Genomic DNA, 21,369 nt, shown 5'->3' with positions numbered 1-21,369 from the left:
AGGGGCCACATGCTACTGGTGGGTGGAACAATGATTGTGATTGATTTTTACCTTTGTTCAGTAGGCTAGTTTCTATGTACAAACAATACACACAAACACCCAGCCTCCATCCACACAAGCAAGAGGCATTATCAGAGTTTAAGGACACATTCCAGCCAGCCAAAACCATTCACAGTGTGAAGTTGAGCCAGAGAGGGTTATGGCCTGGAGAGAGGGAGAAAGTCTTAATGGCCAGATAAAGAGCTCTGGAGGGTTCCCCACCTCTGCCATCCAACCAGGTCTTAAAAGTGTTACGAGGCTCCATATGGAGCACATCACAGTACTGGGGAGTGGTGTGTGCCTGATCTTCACTACACGAAGATGATAACCAGCCTTGTAAGTGTTTGGTAAATGGTGCCTCCTGAATGCTTCTGGGGCTCATTGTCCCCTTTATTTAAAAAACAAAACAAAGCAGTATGAACACAAAGCCGTGTTGATAGTACTCAAGTGCAGCCAAAGGATGACTGCTGGGGGAGGGGGGGCGTGCTGTAGAGATGGTGGATATTTCCTCACAATTCAAGCCCTTGTCATGACTTTGGTAATTTCCCTCCACCCCACCTCCACCTCCACCCCACCTATCCGACCCGGAAGAATATTGGGATGCAGCTGCCATCTGTGCTTTGTTTGTTGTTTTGTTTTTTAAGACAACTCCCCACCCCCCTCAAAAAATACAATCATGAAGATGATCCATTCCAAAAATTGGCTGAAGCTGAATGAATGGATCATACAAAGCGAAAGAATTGGTTCTCATGGTACCATGTTTGCATTCAACAACAACAAAAATTCCTCCCAGTAGATGTCGTATTATATCTGCTCCATTCACTTAAAAGACTTGCATTCCTTTATAAAATGCATGCTTGTTTCATCTTTCCTTGCATGATTCATAAGCCTTTCCAGATACTTATATTTAAAAAAGCCCACAAAAACACCTGTAACAAAAAGTTTACAGGGTCTTTTTTGCTATGTACTTTGGTGCCAAATCTTTGTCCTCTCACTTGACTGTGGTTTTTGTGGGTGGGTGGGTCTTATGCCTGCTGCATGAGCTTTCGTTGTTCCCAACATACGGTAGGACAAATGTCCATCTCCACCCTTTGTAGAGCTTTCTAGATTTTGTGTTAACGCTTTTGGCTCAAAGTGGGAGGTGAGCCTTGGGGACCATCTGTGCAAAATGTCAACCTCCTCCATTCTGCCCCAGAGATGACATTAATGCAGCTGGGACTCTAGAAGGGAAAGAGAGCTGGCCTGACAAAGTCATTGAAATGGGGGAAAAGCAGAAGGGGTAAAAATAATTAGGGATAATTTGAGGAAGGGGTAAACTGATAGCTGGTAAGAATAGGTTTGTCTTATGTAATTGAACAGAGTTTGAGGAATGGGACCTGCCTCTTGAGGCACAACAAGGCAGATAATTTTAGAGCGCTTGAACCATGGGAGGATGGAGTATCAGACAAAGAGAAAGGGAGGATAGGCTCTGCCTCACCCATGAAACTGCCCTGTAATCTTCTGAGCTCAGTAAGGCAAAGTTGCAATGGCAATATTCCTGATACTTGCTTTTGCACAACAAATATTATTTTTTAATCAATGTTTCCTTTTGTTAGCTGCTTTGGTCTTTCCTTGGGAAGGTAAAACTGGTTATTAATCAGCAAGTGAAATTTGGGAAGTAAATGAAGAACCAGGATTGTTGTCTCAGCCCTTCCAATTGTACCCATGTACAAAAGTCAGCCAAAGATGATCCTTGTCAATCCATGTGGCCAACACAGACCAATGTGGCATTGCTGAATTTAGCCTTGTAATGATAATTTTAAAAATATTGGACTTGCACATAGCTACCTGCAGTCCACATGATTGGCTTTCTGAGCTGAACGTACAGGGAAGGGCAAACAGTATCACTTGTTCCCTAGAATGTTACAACTTCAGGAGCATGGGAAGCAGCATTTGAGGGAGGCACCATCTGCATTGTATTGTATCTGCATTGTATCTTTAAAGCAGTACCATACCACTTTAATAACTCATGGCTTCCCCACCAAGCATCCTGGGAATTTATTAAAGGTTGTGAGACTTGCTAGGAGGACCCCCCCCCCCATTCTTTGCACAGAACTTCCATTCCCTACCCCAGGTAGAGGGAACTGTTAAACCACTCTTGGTATGAGCTTTCGTGTGCATGCACACTTCTTCAGATACACTGAAGAAGTATCTGAAGAAGTGTGCATGCACACGAAAGCTCATACCAAGAACTAACTTAGTTGGTCTTTAAGGTGCTACTGGAAGGATTTTTTTTATTTTGACTATGGCAGACCAACACGGCTACCTACCTGTAATTGGAACTCTGGGAATGGTAGCTTTGTGAGGGGAATAGGGGGTCTCCTAACAAGTCTCACCACCTTAACAAACGCCAGTTCCCAGAATCCTTTGGGGGACCCCTGAGTGTTTAAAGTGGTTTGATGCTGCTTTAAATGTATAGTGCAGATGGAGCCTGATTCTAAAGACCGCATTTGACACCTGTCAAGTTTGCTATGTGAAATGAGTAACTGCGTCTCCAGGAGAAGGAGTAAAATCTTAGGGCCAAACTAGACAAATTATACTGTCTCCACTGGAAAGAGATGGTTAAGCGCAAAGACCATTTGGAAAATCCCATTGTCTTGTTGTGGGAAATGCTTGAATTCTCACTAGGCAGTTGTGAAGCTAGTAGTGAAGCATGTTGTGTAAGTGGCTGTTGCCCAGAGTTGGGTCAAAAAACCAGCTTTTCCTTTTTTAAGCTTCCCTTGGCATTCTCCCATCAGCGTTCTCTCTCTCTCTCTCTCTCTCTCTCTCTCTCTCCCTCTCTCTTTATCGCTATGCTGGTGGCTGGTATCCACAGCAAATCTGGAAAGGTTCTTCCTGACCTACTAAGGTGGAAGGATGGATTTCTAGTTCTTGGTTGTATTGATTTTGATTGTGGTGTGTGGGTTTAAACATGGTGTATATTGATCCCTCCTGTATAAATGTGAAATAAACACGGTTTTAGTTAGAGAGGTCTCTAATGAAAAGGGCACAATACATTTGGCTCTACATAATCTAAAACAGGGATAGTCAGCTGGCAGCCCTCAATTCCACCTATGGCAGCTGTACCAAATTCTAATCAAGATCATGGTAAGTTATATTGGGATGAAGTGAATCTGTGTTGTGTTTTGAATTCATAGGCTAAAATGAATCAAAAGCTAAAGGACATCTTGTATTGTCAAGATGGGGTGCAGACATTGGCCAAGTGAACTTCCAAACCCATAATCCATTAGTAATATGCAAGCTCTCCCAGATTCTCCTTTTTCTCCCAAATGGGGGCTGCTGTCCATATCCCGTGTTTGTTTCATTGCCAATACCTCGCTGTGTAGCTGCTGTTCATTCTGGCCTCCTGTTTGCATTTTCTGCAGGTCCCTATGATTTTGGGGGTGTCCTGACAAACAGCAACCGGGACATCATAAATGGGGATGGCATCCACAAGCGGAACCAGTCGTACAAAGAGATGCACTGGTGAGTACCATGTACCTGGAAGAGCAGGTGGCAGGAGCCCTCAGCCCTTGGAATTCAGTTACGGGACTTTTGCTGCCACATGGTTTCAGCATTTGTACTGGCTTCTTCCAAGTGGGATTTTGAGGCTGATGCTTCTCATACACATACTCATACACATTTCCTATAAAGCCCTAACCTCAAGGGCAGGACTGGGGGGTATTTTTCAACCTGCGTGTCACATTCCTTCAAAAGTAACATTTTTGGGTGGCTGCATGCTGGTGGTGAGTGGGCCCAAAGGCGGTAGGGGGAGCAGTGGAAGTGACACCTTCGTGGTGTAGGCACACACTTTCATCTCTCCATCCAGGCAAGCAAGAAGCATTATCTAGCAGGCTCTTCTTATGTTCTTGTGACCATGACCTCAGGCCTCTCTGTTTAAACTGATGGGTGGAGGGTCCTGTTTAGGCTTGCTTAGTTTCCTTTAAGCGCTTTTATAAATAAGTACAGTAAATGGAAGGTTGTGATGGGCGGTGGGGAGACCCCTGGAATTATGTTATGTTACTAAGGAAGCAACAATCTCTTCCCAGGTTCCAAGTGTACTTTTGAACCGTTTCTGTTCTCTCTTTTAGTCTACACCCTGGTGATCTCTATCCTTTCACGAGGAAGCCTCTGTTTATCATAGTGGACTCCTCTAACAGCGTTGCCTACAAGGTAACAACTTTTATCCATCATTATCACCATCATTATTTATTTATATGCCTCCTTTCCATAGTTAAGGTGTGCTCTAGATGGCTTACAACCCGAGAAAATTCACATAATTTGCTCTAGTAGGTACAAAAATGCAACCAAATTTAAAATCTTAAATGATAAAAAATGAAAACCTCTCAGTAAGTACACAGCAAAATTTAACAATTGTTACGTAGATCATAAGATCTGAGAATAAAAACTAAGCAATGTAATCCCAATAACAGATAAAAATGATGTATGTCAGAATTAAATCTTGACTCCAGCATTAACTCCTAAGCAACACCCCCCCATGCCAATAGTTTCTAGACATACTGGACAGCAGGACTTACTGGCCTCACAGGTCAGATAGTCTATGGCACGGGTGTCAAACACAAGGCCCGCGGGCCGAATCCGGCCCGCCAGACCTCGTCATGTGGCCCGCGTAGCCGCCGTTCTCGCCCGTCCAGTGCACCATCGCCTGGTTGTGCGCCGCGTCGCCTTTCAGCACGAAGGAGGTGGTGAGCAGAGAGGCCGCCTCCAGAGGTCCCCCACCGGTGCGACCCCGCAGGCCGCCCGCCTCGTCCCACAGGCTGCCGCGTCTCTGGCAGGGCGGGGGAGGCTTCGCAAGGCTAAAGAGGAAGCCAGGGCAGCGAGCGCGATCCATCCCGTTCGCTGCTCTGGCTTCCTCTTTAGACTTGCGCGCCTCTCCGGGGGGGGGGGGGAGGCTTCGCAAGGCTAAAGAGGAAGCCAGGGCAGCGAGCGCGATCCATCCCGTTCGCTGCCTTGGCTTCCTCTTTAGCCTTGCGCGCCGGGGGGGGGGGAGGAGGAGGCTTCGCAAGGCTAAAGAGGAAGCCAGGGCAGGGAACGCGATCCATCCCGTTCGCTGCTCTGGCTTCCTCTTTAGACTTGCGCGCCTCTCCAGGGGGGGGGGGAGGAGGCTTCGCAAGGCTAAAGAGGGAGCCAGGGCAGGGAACGCGATCCATCCCGTTCGCTGCTCTGGCTTCCTCTTTAGACTTGCGCGCCTCTCCAGGGGGGGGGGGGGGAGGCTTCGCAAGGCTAAAGAGGGAGCCAGGGCAGGGAACGGGATCCATCCCGTTCGCTGCTCTGGCTTCCTCTTTAGACTTGCGCACCTCTCCAGGGGGGGGGGAGGCTTCGCAAGTGCCTCTCCAGCCGCAAGAGATCTACCAGAGGTAGATCTTAACCCTTGCCTCACCTGGGAGCTTCTCTGGGCAGGAATTCCCTTAGCTTAAGTGGGGTGGGGGAAGTGTGGCAGGTAGGGGGGTACCTGCCTAGACACTGAAGCCACATGTCTCTCAGATGAAAATTGGGAGTGGGCATTGTGTGAAGTGGTCTGATGGTGGGCATTGTGTGAAGTGCTCTGATGGTGTGGGCATTGTGTGAAGTGCTCTGATGGTGTTTCCTACTTGGCAGGGGGTTGGACTTGATGGCCCTTGTGGTCTATTCCAACTCTATGATTCTATGATTCTAAGTGGCTGTGGATCTCCTGCTGCAGAACTGTAGGACTGTATAGAGTTGGGAGGGCCACCCGAGGGTCATCTAGCCCAGCCCCCTCACAATGTAGGAATCACAGCTAAAGAACGCCAGACAGATGGCCCCCAACCGCTGCTTAAAAGCCTCCAGTGGTGGAGACCCCAAACACCTTCCGAGGTCATAGAATTGCAGGGTTGGAAGGGAACCCCAGGAGTCATCTAGTCCAGCCCCGGTGGACAGCGGGCGCAATCCATCCCGTTGCGCAAGACTAAAGATGCTGCGCAAGGCTAAAGAGGAAGCCAGGGCAGTGAGTGGGATGGATCGCACTCACTGCCTTGTCTTCTTTAGCCGCGCTGGAGAGGTTTAGCTCCTGGCTGGAGAGGTTGCGCGGCTATGGATCCCGTGCGCTGTCTTGGCTTCTTTGCTCTTTGGGGCTGGTGGGGGAACCCGGGCTTCCCCTGCAGCCCCGAGAAGCTCTGGGAGAAGCAGACAGGCTGCACGCAGCCTGTCCGTTGCTCTTTGGGGCTGGGGGGAGGGATAATATTTTTTTCCTTGATTTTCCCCTGTAAAAACTAGGTGCGTCCTGTGGTCCGGTGCGTCCAATAGAGCGAAAAATACGGTAAAAGCCCATCAACTTCAGGGGTCTCAGCCTGCTCAAATATTTTAGGCCGATACAACCGGCCCTTTGAGGGTGACCAAACTGCTGGTGCGGCCCCCGATGAATTTGAGTTTGACACCCCTGGTCTATGGCCTCTCCAGCACCAGCTGCTTTTGCAGCTGGAATCAGGGTGATGCCCCCCACCCCACCCCAGCAAAGCAGGGAGGGGGGCTCTTGCAGGACTCACAGATTAGATGATTTTAAGATGTCTGTGTTTTGAGTGCTTCTAAAGTCAGCCCCTCTCCCTACACCAAAGTAATTTATGTTTTTAAAATGCATTTTACGTGTGCCATTTGTTGTAAATAGAACATTCTTGTAATGTGTATACACAAAATTTATTCAAGGGAACAAAGCAAAAAACCAAACAAATTTTTAAAAAACATAATGCCTTGGTAGTAGTAACTGACTTTTATAAAACACTAAAATGTCCTTTATGAAACAGTGAAATACCCAACATATTTGGGATTTGGTACTGAGCTTACTTCTGAGATTTAAAGCACAATTGCAACTGGACTTTTTAGAGTTCTCTAAGGTGGTGTGATGTGTTAACCCATGGATAACTGCAGCCCCTTTGGAGAGTCATACCCATGTTATTGTGCCAGCAGCTGTGCTGTAACTTCCTTCCTTCCTTGTTTTGACTATTTCAGTTGTATTTTGCTGTTGCTAATTCTAGTTACCTTATTGCACATAATATATATATATATATGAGTGTCTGTATCGCATGCCCTGGGTAGAGTAGCACAGAGCTCTGTGCTTAATCATCACTTTGACATTGGGAGGGAGAGAAGGGGGGTGACTATTACTCTGATTAGACCCAGCTGCTCTTTAATATGTTAACAAGCTTAGTAGGAATTAACTTAATGAATTTTAGTGGAATTGACACATTTGGAAGAGCGCTTGCTGTCTTAACAGGCTGAGTCCTGGATAGAAACTAGAAGGATGCTTTCCTTCCTTTCCCCTGCCTTAAATTTCCAACTTTCCCCAGCATCTCTTTTCCACCACGTGCTAGAAAATACTCATTTGGCTGGAAAAACTGAGCAGTCATCCGCCTCAAAAAAAAAAAACATTTGCTTTGTCTCATTAGCTGCTGTATACAGAAAGTTAAATTTTGTGTTGTGTTGTCCACATGACATCCCCTGGTGCACTGCAAAGTCTTCTGTTACTTATTTAGAACATTTGTAGTCCACTCTTCTGCCAAAAAGGCTCCCACAGTGGCTTACGGACAAAAACATGACACACAAGGGGAAAGTGAAAGGGAAGTGAAAGAGGTGGGTGGGGAATCAAACTCAGGCATTAATTCTTAATGTTGACATCATTCTGTCTCTTGAGGCATTGGAGGAGTTCGCCTTTGAGGGTGAAGTCAAGCTGTTGGAATGTTACAGTATCTGCTGTGGCTGTAGAGACTGAGAAGGGAGAGACATGTTTTGTTGCATCTGGAGCAGATAAAGGCATCCAGTTGTGCTGCTGCAGATGTGCCATGGCTCTTTTTTTTTTAATCTCTGTGCTTCTCCCAGTGGTCATTCCTCCTGCTAGGGATACACAACTTGACTTTCTGCAGGCACTGCAGTCGCCTGCAACTGATTCCCACTCCAAGGGGTTGATGTTGTCAGCCTTCATGTCTCATTTGCAGACATCTTTGAAATGCAGATTTGGTCTGCCAATAGGCCTAGTGCCTGAAGCCAGGTCCCCATAGAACACATTCTTGGGGATCCTGCCATCTTCCATTCTGTGGACATGGTCAAAGCAGCATAGATGTCTGAGACAGGAGTGTGAACATGCTGGGAATGTGGATTTGGGAGAGCATGTCTTTGTTTGAAACTCTGTTCTCCCATGTGATAACCAAAATCTTTCTGACACAGCACATGTGGAAGGCATTGAGGTGTAGCTCCTGGTGGATGTAAGTTGCCCACGTCTCAAAATTATGCAGCAATCCCTTTCACCCCATTAAGTTCTTGCCTTGTTATCCTTAGACTCAAGTTTAAATAATAACTTTAAATACGGAGACTTAGTATTTTTTCTATTATCAGCAGCCTGATTAACAGTAGCTGACAATACTGGAAACCTATTGAAATCTCAGTAAATAATATTTGGAATGTGGCTCTGTCAGGACACCTTACTCGTCATAGAAGGGTAATTAAAGGCATTTCAAAGATAGACACTTTTGGCGAGACTTGGCTTCCATTCTTTTCCTTTATAAATGAGACAGAAGATACTTTTATTCCACACACAACACAAGAATCTCTGTGGAGCGGATACTTTAAAGGACAGTGCATAAATAAACGTATTGCCTGTGTACTGTGTACTGCCTATGAAACTTAATAAGAAGGTACCACTGGACAAAGTTACTGTATTTATATGCTGTTCTTGTATTTACATGAAAACCAATAAAAATATTTGGATATTTTTTAAAAAGAGGAAAGCGTTCATAAAGTTCAGGTATGACTGTTATGGTGGTGTTGATTCAAGGCCACACTTTCTGCTTTGTACTATGGGCCCTTTTTGACTAGAGATGGATCTTGCTCGCCACCAGGGAGTAATCCAGGTTGCAAGCAGCACTGTGGTAGTTCTGAGTGACACAAACACAATTTAGTGCTGATCACCTGGTGACAGTCAAGTCCCTCTGGTGCCAGTGGCCTGGCCTTGGGTGTCTCCAGAGCACCCTGTGTTTAGCCTTGGCAGAGAAGAACATGTTTGTGATGCAGAGGCGTAGACATATTGCTAGGGAATTTTACTTTTATACTGAACATCCCACTCTTTCTTTTTTGTATGGGGCTCCCAGTAGCCCTCCTCTTCAACCAACTGATCAGGTTTACCTTTCCGTTAGCTTCCTATTGCTGTACATGTTCTCAAACCAAACTGCTGAGATCTCTCTCTTTCTCTCACTCCTCTTCCAGAATTTCACAAACTTATTTGGACAACCACTGGTGTGCCTACTTTCACCAACAGCATATCCAAAAGCGTTGCAAGGTATGAAGGTGTTTTTCCTCTGTAACAGGAGTTGAGGTGTTGCATTGTGTTCCTGTATTTTACAGCAACAACAAAAGTCAGTGGAAAGGGGTTATTAGCTTCCCAGCTTAAAAAGCTGCAGTGACACCTCCCAATCTCCCGACCCTCATTTGATCCCCTGAACCACAGTGAGCAGTTCTTTATTTTTTTGCAAGAACAGGGCATTTGTCGTCTGGAAGTTTACAATAAATATTTCACTAACATACTTGTTGAGCCTTGAAATTGGCTGCCTGTAAGCAAACATGTGTCCTGGATGCTTGGTGAAACTCTGGTGCTTAGTCCTGTTGTTGCTGTTGCATTGTTCATTCCACTGCTTGGTATACAAAAAGCTCTTAGCCTGGTGCCTAGGGATTGATAAGAATGGCACCAGGCATGAGTCTGGGGAGAGCATTCCGCAGGTGGTACTACTGAAAAGTGTTGCCAGCCTTCTCACTTCTCTCAGATGCTCAGGTGGGGCACATAGAAAAGGACTTCAAATGAAGACTGCAGGGACTGGGCTGGTTTGTATGAGGAGAGGCAGTCCCTGAATTATTGTGCTCCTGAGCCTTGTAGGGCTTTAAAGGTCAAGGTGCAATCAGGCTCTTTATTTTCTTGGGGGATAGGACCATAGTCCAGAGGGTTGAGCATTTTCTTTGCATGCACAAAGTTCCAGATTCAATCCCTGGCATCTCTAGGTATGGCTGGGAGAGACTCTAGCCTGACACCCCAGAGAGCTGCTGTCAGTCGATGTCTACAGTATCAATCTGGATGGACCCAGGGTCTGTGTAAGGACCCCTCTGCGCTATACATTTACAGCAGTAGTATACTGCTTCAAACAATCACAGTTTCCCCCAGAGAATCCTGAGAACTGTAGTTTGTTATGGGTGCTAGGAGATTCCTATTCATGTCACAAATCTACAATTCCTAGAGTTATTGTTTTTATTTATTATATTTATTAGTCACTTTTCGCAAAATAAATAAAGTGAGTTCCCTGGGAAGAATAATTGATTGTTAAACCACACTGAGAAGTGTATCTCTGTGAGGGGAATTAATCTAACGACTTTAAACACCCTAAAAAACTGCAGTTCCCAAGATGCTTTGGGGGAAGCCATGATTGTTTATAGTGGTATGATACTGATTTAAATATATAGTGCAAACAGACCATACAACAGCTCCTTTTCTCCTTAACGTCCGCTGTCCTTTTGCTTCGTGCAGATAAAATGTGGGGCAGGGGGGTGGTATTATCTCCTCTTCCTTTGCAGCGGTAACTGTGGTGGGCACTCTCTCTTAGGGTTTCTTCCTTGCCTGGACTAACGTTAACGGAAGTCTTTTTGGAGTGCCTTGTAATCTAATTAGGGAGCGAAATATTTGATCGATTCAAAAGCTCTCTATTAACTTTCCAACCCATTTTTCCAGTCCCCATAACTGTAAGTGGTTCTCTGGTGTGTCGCTCTCTGAGAGAGCAGCCCCTTTACTGCTACTGGTTCCCAGCATGAAGTCCAGTCTGGTGACATAATTTGTGACACAGGAAGGTGGTGGTCAGCAGTGAATGCATGAAAGGAGCTGGAGACTTCACCCTTTGGCCTTATTGAGGTAAGTTCTATTATGTGCCAAGAGGTTTTGAGTAAAAATAAATAAATATTGTTCCTGTGAAAAGAAGACTAAATGAGGCTGAGTACACATCATACATTTTTCAAAAAAACAACAACATTAAATCTCCCCCCAAAAGAAACCTGGGAACTGTAGTTCGTTGTGGGTACTTGAAATTGTAGCTCCTGGATTCTTTTTCTTTCTTTTTTCCCAGAGAAGGGTGTGCTTTAAATGTATAATATGTACATAGCCTCAGTCAAAGGAATGATGAAAATAATAGAACTTACCCTTTTTCAAGCAGAAAACACCTACCAACTGGTGAATGTCTCCAGCGGGAGAGGGGAGGAAGATTGTATCTTGTTTAGTGTAATGTTCCTGCTGATCAGAACCTTAAATCTCTCCTTTTTCTCATTTTACTTAGTTGTACAAATTTGAAACAGAGCTAAGAGCTAGTCAAGTTTGAAGGATCAGCTTTCATTCTGGTGAATAATTGGGATGGTGATTGCTGGCAAATAATTCTTCATATGTGTGTTTTGGGGATTTGGTTGGGGATAGTTTTTTTCAAGGTATTGTGCTTCCTCTCCCCATTGGGGTAATAGTGCCTCTTTGTATTGGATGACGCTTTGGAGAAATGTTTTGCATTGGGTAACAGATAATCAAATAATAAAGCTATCAGTGGGTACATCATAATTAGGAAACACTCCTTGATCGCCACAGCCAGGGTGTCTGCAGTGATCAGTAGGATATAATAGAAATGGGGAACCTTTTTGCAGCCCAAGGACCACATTCCCTTCTGAGAAATCTTCTAGGGTCCATATGCCAGTAGTGGGCAGGGCAACAAATGTAAACTTTACCTTTGTACAGCAGAACATTTTCCTCACATGCTGACACACGCCCCTTCTTTTTCCTCCATCCATACAAGGAAAAGGTGGTCTCAGAAATCAAGGGCATATTCCAGCAAGGCGTATTGAGATGTGAATCAGGGTCACTGAGGGTTGTGACCTAGGGAGATTTCCCTAAGCCGGGTATATTTGGCTCCTGGGCCTAAGGTTCCATATCTTTGGATAGACAGATTTCTGCTGGTACCTTACAGAATGATAGTTCGCATCATAGAATGGCTTTTGGTCCCCCACCCCCCTTCCATTTGTCAACAGTCGAAGCCTAAACACCTTTCGGCAGTGTAAAATCTGCCTTGTTTGGACCGGCCTTTTGGAGCATAAGGTTAGATCATGAACATGTGGAGATTTCAGTCAAGTGAGCAATTGTTCTGTTGGTGCTTTAAAAAAACAAAACAAAAAAACCCCCACCTTTAGTTCCCAGTGCCATCTGTAAGGATGAAGCAGACTGTATGTCTAGAAAATAACAAAAGGAAAATGTGAGTTCGTATGCAAAATGAAATAAATCTGAGGGTTGTAGCCAATCCTACTCAGATTAGGTAAATTGAAATTTATGAGCATCGTTAATTTAGGCATGTTCATTTCAGTGGGTCTGCTCTGAGTACAACTTCTTTTGATACAACCTTGGGTTTATAGGGAACCTGTTAGACCCTTGACATAAATTTGCTGCTGCTCAGTGCTAAGCAAAGTTTGTGAGACTTGGATAGGAGGGCATCTTTGGTGCATTTATAATAGTGTCTCCCTATTTATGTGTCATGGTAGAGGGTTGTATGGCTGTTAACAGTGGGCAACCACCTCTCCTGTTTTGTATGCTAAGTGCATTTTGTGTTCATTTCCTTCCAGATCAGTCTCAGCGAGGCAGCCTCTTCACCTTCTTCCTGAACAATCCTTTAATGGCATTCCTATTTGTCTCTGGATTATCAAGCATGCGCAAAGGATTGTGGGACAAGTGTCATGATTACCTTCGCAAAATCAACCGGGATATTGCACAATTGCTGACTCATTCCCGTTCCATAGGTATGTACTGTAGGTATGCTTAGACCAAGGGAACCATGCAGCTGAAAATGAACAAAGATGATGAGTTTGTTATTTTTACTATTTTTACACATCTTAGTCCTATTCAGAGTAGACAGATTGATGTTAATGAGTCTGACTAGCATTACATGCAACTCAGAGTCTCCTTTCCACTCCAGAAATTTAAAAAATAACTTTCTGAATTCAGCTTTTCTTTAAGAGCTGCCTTCTTACTTTCTGCAGATCAGGCCTTTCTCCAGTTTTTTGGAGATGAATTCCTTCGCTTACTTCTAACAAGATTCATCTTTTGCTCAGCTACCATGAGGATGCACAAAATCTTCCGGGTATTTATCTATTATTTATTTTATTTAAAAAATCATACTGCTTGAAAATCTCAAAGCAGCATTGAACTCTTCCCTTCTTGTTGTTGAAACAGCTCTTTGATAGATGCTGACTGTGGATTGTATCCAACCAAGCTCTACTTTGAGTAGTCCCAGTGAAATCAAAGCAGCCGTCAAGTTTTTAGCAACATTAGGCCCAGTCCTGTAGGAATGCTCTCCCTAAGGAGGCTCAGCAGGCACCTTCTATTTTAATCTTTCAAAATTTGCCATAAACCTTTCTATACCACCAAGCACAGACAATTAAGAAAACAACTATGCTAGCTATGCTGATTATTATATTAAATTTTTACACAGCTTTCTTCATACATGTGTGTTTGTGTGTTTAAAAAAATAAGGTAAAATTTAAAATCACAGATCATCAGCATAAATATATCTTGTTTGTCCCTCTCTTCCTCCCAAAGGAGCTCAGGGGTAGCAAACAATAAAACAATAAAAACACCTTTAAAACAATTCCAGATACAAACTGGAAAAGAATCTCTACTTAAAAGGCTTCTTGGAAGAAGGAGGTCTTCAGTAGAAGCTGAAAAGAGGACCACTTAGATATTTTTCATGAAATTGCAATGATTACTGTACTGGAAAATTGAAATTCTATTTTTTCTCTCCTCCTCTTCCCCGCTTCCTATAGCAGGAAACTAGAAATTATCCAGAATCCTACCCCCAGTTGCCAAGGGACGAAACTGTGGAGAATCCACACCTCCAAAAGCATATTTTGGAGTTGGCTTCCATGCTGGATGTTCGAAATGTGTTCCTGGAAACCACGCTTGATGATTATTAAAATGGAAATACACATTCTGGCTTTCTTACTGCAATGGGGTGTTTCCCAGCCACAGATTTTTGAAATGGTGCAGTTTTCTAATGTGAAGATCCACAAAAGGAATTTACTTGATTTTTATTTTTAAACTTAATGATTATTTTTTTAAACAAATGAAATGGCTGTGGGCACGGCTGTTCCATTCTGTATGGGGTCAATTTTATAAACTAATCCCTCCTGCATCTTTTTAAAAAAATTAAAGACTTAAAGGAATCCCTTGGGTTTAAAATTTTGGTTTGTGGTGGTTGAGAACCAGCGACACATCATAAATGAGCCTAAGTATTTAGGGAAAAAATGCTATTGGTCACTTTTCGCCCTTGTATGTGGAAATTCTTTATTTTTGTACGATTTTTAAAAATTTGGAAGCAAAAACAAAACACAAACAAACCAAGAAGAAGACCTCTTCTGTCCCCAAAGATTCTGGAATTGAAATGTGAAACATGGGATCACTCATTACAAAGCAGCAATAGCAATAATAAAAAGTCTTTCAAAACAAGATATGTATGGCCAACTCAAGAAGGAGCATCACTTTTGAAGGGATCGCAGAAAATGTAGTGTTCCCTACTCCCATAAATCCCCTTATCCAGATGTTAAAGCTATGTTGCATGTTGATTAAGAATGCAGGACTTTTATCCCATCTCAGCCTGTGAAGGAATCGCCTCCTGACATAGGAATCACATCAAGAGACTGGCCCCCATCTCTTTATTGGACCACCCTCCGTGCCTCTTGCAGAGCCATGACGATCCTCCTGCCCTGGGAGGAAGGTCAGAACTAGTCATTTTTTGGGTTCTGAAACCTCAGAAGGAGACAATCTGCCTTCCTCCGCCACACAATGAAGTATCATTCCTCAGCTTCTGCCCAGAGACTTGTATCTAGGGATGGAAAATGCCAGCCTCTCTCTCTGCACATGAACACATGGCAAGGAACTGCTTCAAACTACCACTGCCACACTTGGACTGTGAATAAACCCTTAACCTGTTTGTGGTGTTCCCCAGATCCAAGAGAGCCACTTTTCTTACCCCCAGCTCCTACCCAGTCTTTTGTGATTTGACAACACAAGTTGATGCTGTGTAGTGGGGAAAAGATCACTGCCTTGCCTCTGTGGCTGAGCTGCTCAAAATAAAACCTTGTTTATAGTTGTGGGAAAGGCACGTCCCTCCCCTCACTGCCTGTGTAAAACATGAATCTTCCCTTCCATAGCTGTGTTTAGATGAGAAGGTGTGGGGGAACATACTGACTTTTCATTTGAGCCCTTAAGTATTTATTCTGTCTACAGCAAGTGCAGGGGACCTTTAGCCCACCAGGTGTTGCTGGATACAACTCCCATCAGCCTTGGCAAGCATATGGCCTTTGGCCAAGGATGATGGGAGTTGTAGTCCAGCAGCAATCTAGAGGGCCAATCTACAGGAATCTGAAGGCTGCTGCCAGAGGGTTTTTGCTGGGGTGTCAAGGGGAGGGGAGCAATGCAAGGGAAGCTAAACTGCCTGAAGGCAGCCTGTCTGTTTTCAACATAGGAAGATACTAGTATATAATTATAATGGAATAGGAATGCTGCAGCAGAAGGAAAGGGTTGCTGGGGAAGGGTGCTGCTCTCAAATTGTCCTCAGCACCCAGCTTTTTAAGGCACGTTGTGGCTCAAGAGGTCTACCCCCACTCCTATACAACCATCTTGGAAAAGACCTCAGTGGGGTGTTTTTTTGCCCACCAAGGAATATGTTCATCTTTGAGTACAGCAACAGGCTTTGAAAGACTTAGAATGTAAAGAACACATTCCGTTTCATTTGAAAATGGATAGGAAGTCCTGGCAAAATTACACAGCATAGGTTTGTGTGTTAAGTGTCTTCCAGATGGTCCTGGAAGGGCTGCTGATAAAGACTCCTTTGGTGGTCATCTTGCAAATGGGGGCGTGTTGTGGGGAGTTGTTGGCCAGTACATTCAGGATTAACCCACCAAACACAGTGAGCACACATTTCAGGCTTTACTTTTTTAAGTTTATTGAGCGTTTTCTGTAATTCTGCAGTTGTAGGGTATATCTTTGAGATGTCAAATAGGAAAAACAAGAGTTTTGTTGTTGCAGCTTGGGTTTCATGGAGGCCAAGGAGAGAACAATGGAGTAAGTGTTTCTTTTTCTTCTTTTTCTTCCTGAATCTGTTTTGTCCTCATAAAATATTGCTTCCTTCGTATCTCTTCCAGCAGGCTGCCATGTACGCCGCTGCCCAAAGTATGATGCAATAGCCAACAAGCTGGGCACAACAGCAGAACTGAGATGCATTCCAGACTCTGAGAAGGCAATGCTTGGGAGGTGTAGCGAGAGGTGCCTTAGGTCGGGCAAAAAAAGTGCAATGGGGCATGGGCAAGTAGATACAGAGTTTTTGCAGAGATGTTGTTCTCTTCCCTGCTCCCCAGTGAGCTTGCTTCTAAAATGCCTTCACTTTTGACAGGCAATTGGAAAGAACAGTTTAATTGCCAAGTTGTTTCCATCAAGTTAGGTTTGGTAACTGGCACTGCTGCATTTTTTCCCTGGGGTGCTCCCATTTTCCTGATTTTTTAAAAAGTAAAATAACAACAGTGTAGGTAAAAGGTGTTTGTTATATGTATTATATGCACAGTCTGCTAGCTTGTGGAGGGTGCTTCTTGTAAATTGTGTGTGTGTGTGTGTGTGTGATAGCTTGAGAAGCATGTGAATACAGATTTTTTTTTAAAAAAATCTAAACATAGGTGCTGAGCAGAATTTGTTCTGTTGCAAGAGAGCATAATTAAGAGTGCCGTTGCTCAAGACGGTGGTTTCATGGGTCCATAATTCAGAAGCCTAGTTTCAGCAATGTGAATTTCTTATTGGAGGACTTCACTGTCCAAAAACAGATTAGGGACTTGTGTAGGCCTTAAACTCGGGACAAGTATTTCATCTAATTCTTACTGAACTGTGACCTTGTAATGTTTGCAAACCAAAGGTTTGTGATGATGGACACACACTGACGTCCCTGAAACATTCTGGTGCCAATACGTCTCCCTCTACCGCCGATGTACCTCTGAGTAGTCTAAATGGCAAATGGTTCTTAGGGGAAATTTACTAAGAATATGGAACACTTGTGTTCATTTTGGAAGCCAAGGTTTCCATCAAGGAGATTCTTCCTTTTCAAGGTCCAAAGGTTTCTCTGGTCACCTGTGGTGATCATACGTCAGTTTCCACAGTTGGCTCTGACTTACCTTACTCCATGTTGCCTCATTTTAGCTGAAATAGCTTGTGTCCACAAGCTTGGAAATGAGATTTCTGTTTTAGAGTTTGCATTTTGTATTCTGTTCAAGTTTTGCTTTAACTGTAGATTTAGGTTAAAACTGGATCCCAGCCATACATAGTCCAGCATAACAGATATGCAAAGTTCAAATAATTAAAGGACTATATTTTTAAAAGCAAATAAGGACAGATATTACAATTTTGTTTTAAGAATATCCAGTCTACCACATTGATGTAATCTTATCTTGATATTTTCTGCTGCAGCTTCTTTTCTGTAACAAGCCTGATGGTTTGCCTGCAAAGATCTGCAGGCTTGATATAGAATCAAACCAAATTAAGAGTTGAGGAAAGTATTTTCTGGCCCTGTTATGTATAGGACAATCAAATGAATAGTGAGGGACACCCTTCACTGTACCAACTACACAAATACAGGATATTCCTATCATTGTGGCCACAAGGATGTGGCAAGGAATGTTTGCTGAAATCGAAGGCAGGCAACCATTCTCCTTTTCCATACCACATATTGCTCAAGGAAATGCTCAAGTGATCATGTGGTACTGTTTGGGCTGATCTCCACATCAAGCAAAGGGAACAACTCTGCTGGATGAAGACATTATCCATTTTTGAAATTATGCTACTAGCTTTAAATTTAGAAAAATATGATGGAGAGATACTGAAAGACCTTACCAGATGAATTGGTCTTTGTATCCAGATCCCCCCTTTCATATATTCTACAAAAGTACTACATTCTATTTGAACGGCTTCTTTTTTAAAAACAACAACCAACAACTTAGATTTAAGTGGATAAGTAAGTCTGGCATTGTAGTTTATGTTTCTAGCTGAAATTGGGTAAAGAAAAGTTGGCTTCTCTAATGCCTGCATAAGGCACAGGTTGTAAACAGGAACATTTTGTCTCAGTTTTGCTTGTACAATCGACTCTCAATTTATGTAGAGATTATGTTGCGGGTATAGCACACAAAGCCAAAATCATGTATAGTAAAAAAACAACAACCCACACACACAACCCATTCCTCCTGTACCTCCAAATGCCACCCCAAGGCCACCTGTACTCTCCCAAGGCCTCTGAAAACTCTCCCTGCCCCTCTGACCACTCTCTCAAGGTGAGTGCAATGGCAGGTGGGATTGCCAACATATTTTCCCCCAAAGACCTGCCCCCTTTATAATTTATTTTTGGGGTTTTTTGGCCAAGTGCTTAAAACTCTGTGTGCGTAAGTTGTGAGTCAACTGTTTATTATTTTGGTGCAGTCAACTTTAAAATCCAGAAAGACAAATTAAGGCGGTGAAAATGCTTTGTCAGAGATGGGGAAGGTGTGGGAATCCAGTTGTTGTTGTTGGGCTCCAACTTCCATCAGCCCCAGCCAACCTGGCCAGTGATAATCTGAAGGGCCAAATGATCACAGTCAATAGTTTCAAGGATTTAAAAGACTCTGGAGACTATCTGCTGATTTTCAATATGGGCCAATACACTAGCTGTTTTTGAGCCAGCATGGTTGGGTTGAAGTTTCCAACAACACTTTGTCTAGGAGGAGTATGTTCTCAGCACATGGTACAGCTCTTTATGGATATGAAGTATAGAATCAGTATTACATAAACCACCAATACTCCCCCCATGGTGTGTTTGTACATACATGAAATACACCACAGAGCAAAAAATGTAGGTAGTTCATGTAATACTAAACAAGCCCTGATACCGGAGAGGCGAAACAGTACTGTTGGCCAAAGCAGAGATGTAAGAATGAAGAGTCTAGTAATAAGTCTTCCTTATCCTGCAGCCTAAGTCTTGGCACTTCTTGATATCTCTCTGCCTCTCCTTGATGTCCTTGATAACATTGCTCTGCATATGCAGATCCCACCCTGCATAGGCGTAGCCAAGGGGGGCAGTGAGGGGCAGCTGCCCCCCAATCAATAACAATAAAAATACATAGCTGCCCCCCAACAAAAGGTCTGCCCTCCAGAAAAGTTCCTGCTACGCCCATGCAACCCTACTTTCAAATATGCAAACCTGACTAGCACCTGTTACATAGATTTTTTTGCCTCCAGTGCGGTAGTAGCCTTTGGTCAAGTGAGCTTTTCCTTCAACATAGATTGATATTGTAATACTTCACAGATTTGAACCCAGGAAAAAGGGAAGCTCTCCCACCTTCTTGCTTTAGCGGTTCTGGTGGAAAGTGAGCAGTAGGTTTTAGAGTTTGTTGGGGCTTCAAGCACTTAACTGTATTGTTCTGAATATATTACAGCACTGCTATGTGCTGGCATGGCAATAATAAATTAGCTCTGGTTGAGACCCTTAAAGCCATAACTTGCTTTTTGCAGTGTATTTTAGTAATGGTTTCCAAATAGAAAAACTGCTCTTTTGTGAGTGTGGAGAGAAATGATATTTTGATCTGAAATGGCTGCTTGGACACGTCTTGGAGACTAGAAAGGCAAAAGGAAAAGCTGAGAGTAGTCTTGAATTTAGGTGGATCTCCAAAAATAGAAATTGATGTTCATGTCCCCCTGTGAACTTGCTTTGAATCCAGGTTGTTGTCTTATGCTTAGTGGAAGGGGAGGGGGGAATTAGGGATTGGACAAGACTTCCTGCTGTGTTAGGGTTTGATTCCCTTTTTCATTTAATGAACTTCACATTTTTTTAAAAAAAAATATAGGCACTTCCAAAGCATACTCTCTTGTGCATACTGTTTCAAAGTCTGCTTTTTCCTCTTAGGTCTTTTCATCATATAATACTCAGAGGTCTTGCCACATAAATTTCTGCAGCTGGGTGAACCCTTGTATTGTAATTCGATCACCAGACACAGGCAGCCTTTCTGTGCTGCATCTCCTGCAGTGGCATCTTCCAGAGAGGAGTGGAGGGCATTCAGTTAATAGGATGGCTCCAAGGCATTTCAAGTCTTTCAAGTCTTTTGCCTCCTCTTCCAGAGTGAAGGACCATCTCACCCTCCAGTCCTGCCCTGCTTCTGTCAGGTTCCTTTTCTTTTGGAGGAATTTGTTGGGACTGGTAAAAGAGCTACTGTCTCTTTAAGAACTCAGTTGCAGAGGGAATTCTAGGAAATGGGGGAGGGGTGGACTACAACGGGGACCCACCATTTTTGTTTGTTTTCTTGCTTCTGCCAGAAATGCTTCTGCCAGAAATTTCTGACAGAATTTTCTCTGACAGAATCATTTCTGACAGAAATGAAATCTCTTAAAGGGCCCCTAAAGAGGGTGGTGCTGTGGTCTAAACCACAGAGCCTAGGACTTGCCAATCAGAAGGTTGGTGGTTCGAATCCCCGCGGCGGGGTGAGCTCCCGTTGTTCGGTCCCAGCTCCTGCCAACCTAGCAGTTCAAAAGCACGTCAAAGTGCAAGTAGATAAATAGGTACTGCTCCAGCGGGAAGGTAAACGGCGTTTCCATGCGCTGCTATGGTTCGCCACAAGCGGCTTATGTACACCGGCTCCCTCGGCTAATAAAGCGAGATGAGGGCCTCAACCCGAGTCATCCGCAACTCGAGTTAACAGTCAGGGGTTCCTTTACCTTTTAATGAGCTGCCCAAACCATCTCTGATACCTCAGGTTAAGAACTTAAGTCGTTCCGGAGGTCTGTTCTTAACCTAAAGCACCACTGTAGCTAATGGGGCCTCCCACTGCTGCCACGCAATTCTGTTCTCATCCTGAAGCAAAGTTCTTAACCCGAGGTACTGTTTCTGGGTTAGCAGAGTCTGTAACCTGAAGCGTCTGTAACCCAAGGTACCACTGTATAAGTTGTTTTGGTCTGGAGAAAAACTTCTGTAGGGCCTGTTGGGCTCCTCACACAGTAACAGAGGGAAAAATCAGGCAAGTAAATGCTGGATATGCAGGTACATCCCCACTCCTCAGGACTTAAGGCAAAGTGGCCCTTTCCACAGACTTCCTGGTGACCCTGCTAGTCCAAAATACACACCCTCCCCTCCCCCACTTCCTACATGTCTTCCCAGAAATGGCTGCCTTCATGGTTGAATCTCTCTGGATTTGGGGCAGGGCTTGAGGTTTGTCTCCTCACACTTTGCT

At 43.9% G+C, this 21,369-nt stretch overlaps 1 protein-coding gene across 3 annotated transcripts in view; it reads left to right on the top strand.

Annotated features, from left to right (window-relative positions):
• The window catches only part of SCAI (suppressor of cancer cell invasion), an 86,962-nt gene extending 66,988 nt beyond the window's left edge, over positions 1-19,974 (top strand). For all 3 annotated transcript variants that reach the window (XM_081180281.1, XM_081180283.1, XM_081180282.1), the window contains 6 exons: positions 3,444-3,543; positions 4,149-4,230; positions 9,289-9,361; positions 12,709-12,882; positions 13,123-13,223; positions 13,906-19,974. In XM_081180281.1, coding sequence (XP_081036407.1) covers positions 3,444-3,543; positions 4,149-4,230; positions 9,289-9,361; positions 12,709-12,882; positions 13,123-13,223; positions 13,906-14,055 — 680 coding nt within the window. In that variant the 3' untranslated portion in view covers positions 14,056-19,974. The remainder of the gene's footprint in view (positions 1-3,443; positions 3,544-4,148; positions 4,231-9,288; positions 9,362-12,708; positions 12,883-13,122; positions 13,224-13,905) is intronic.
• The last annotated feature ends 1,395 nt before the right edge of the window (positions 19,975-21,369 follow it).

The sequence above is a fragment of the Podarcis bocagei genome (assembly GCF_964188305.1).
Source record: "Podarcis bocagei genome assembly, chromosome: Z".
NCBI classification, from domain to species: Eukaryota; Metazoa; Chordata; class Lepidosauria; order Squamata; family Lacertidae; genus Podarcis; species Podarcis bocagei.
Note: the sequence above shows the minus strand (reverse complement) of the source record. Positions and strands in the feature narration are given on the sequence as shown.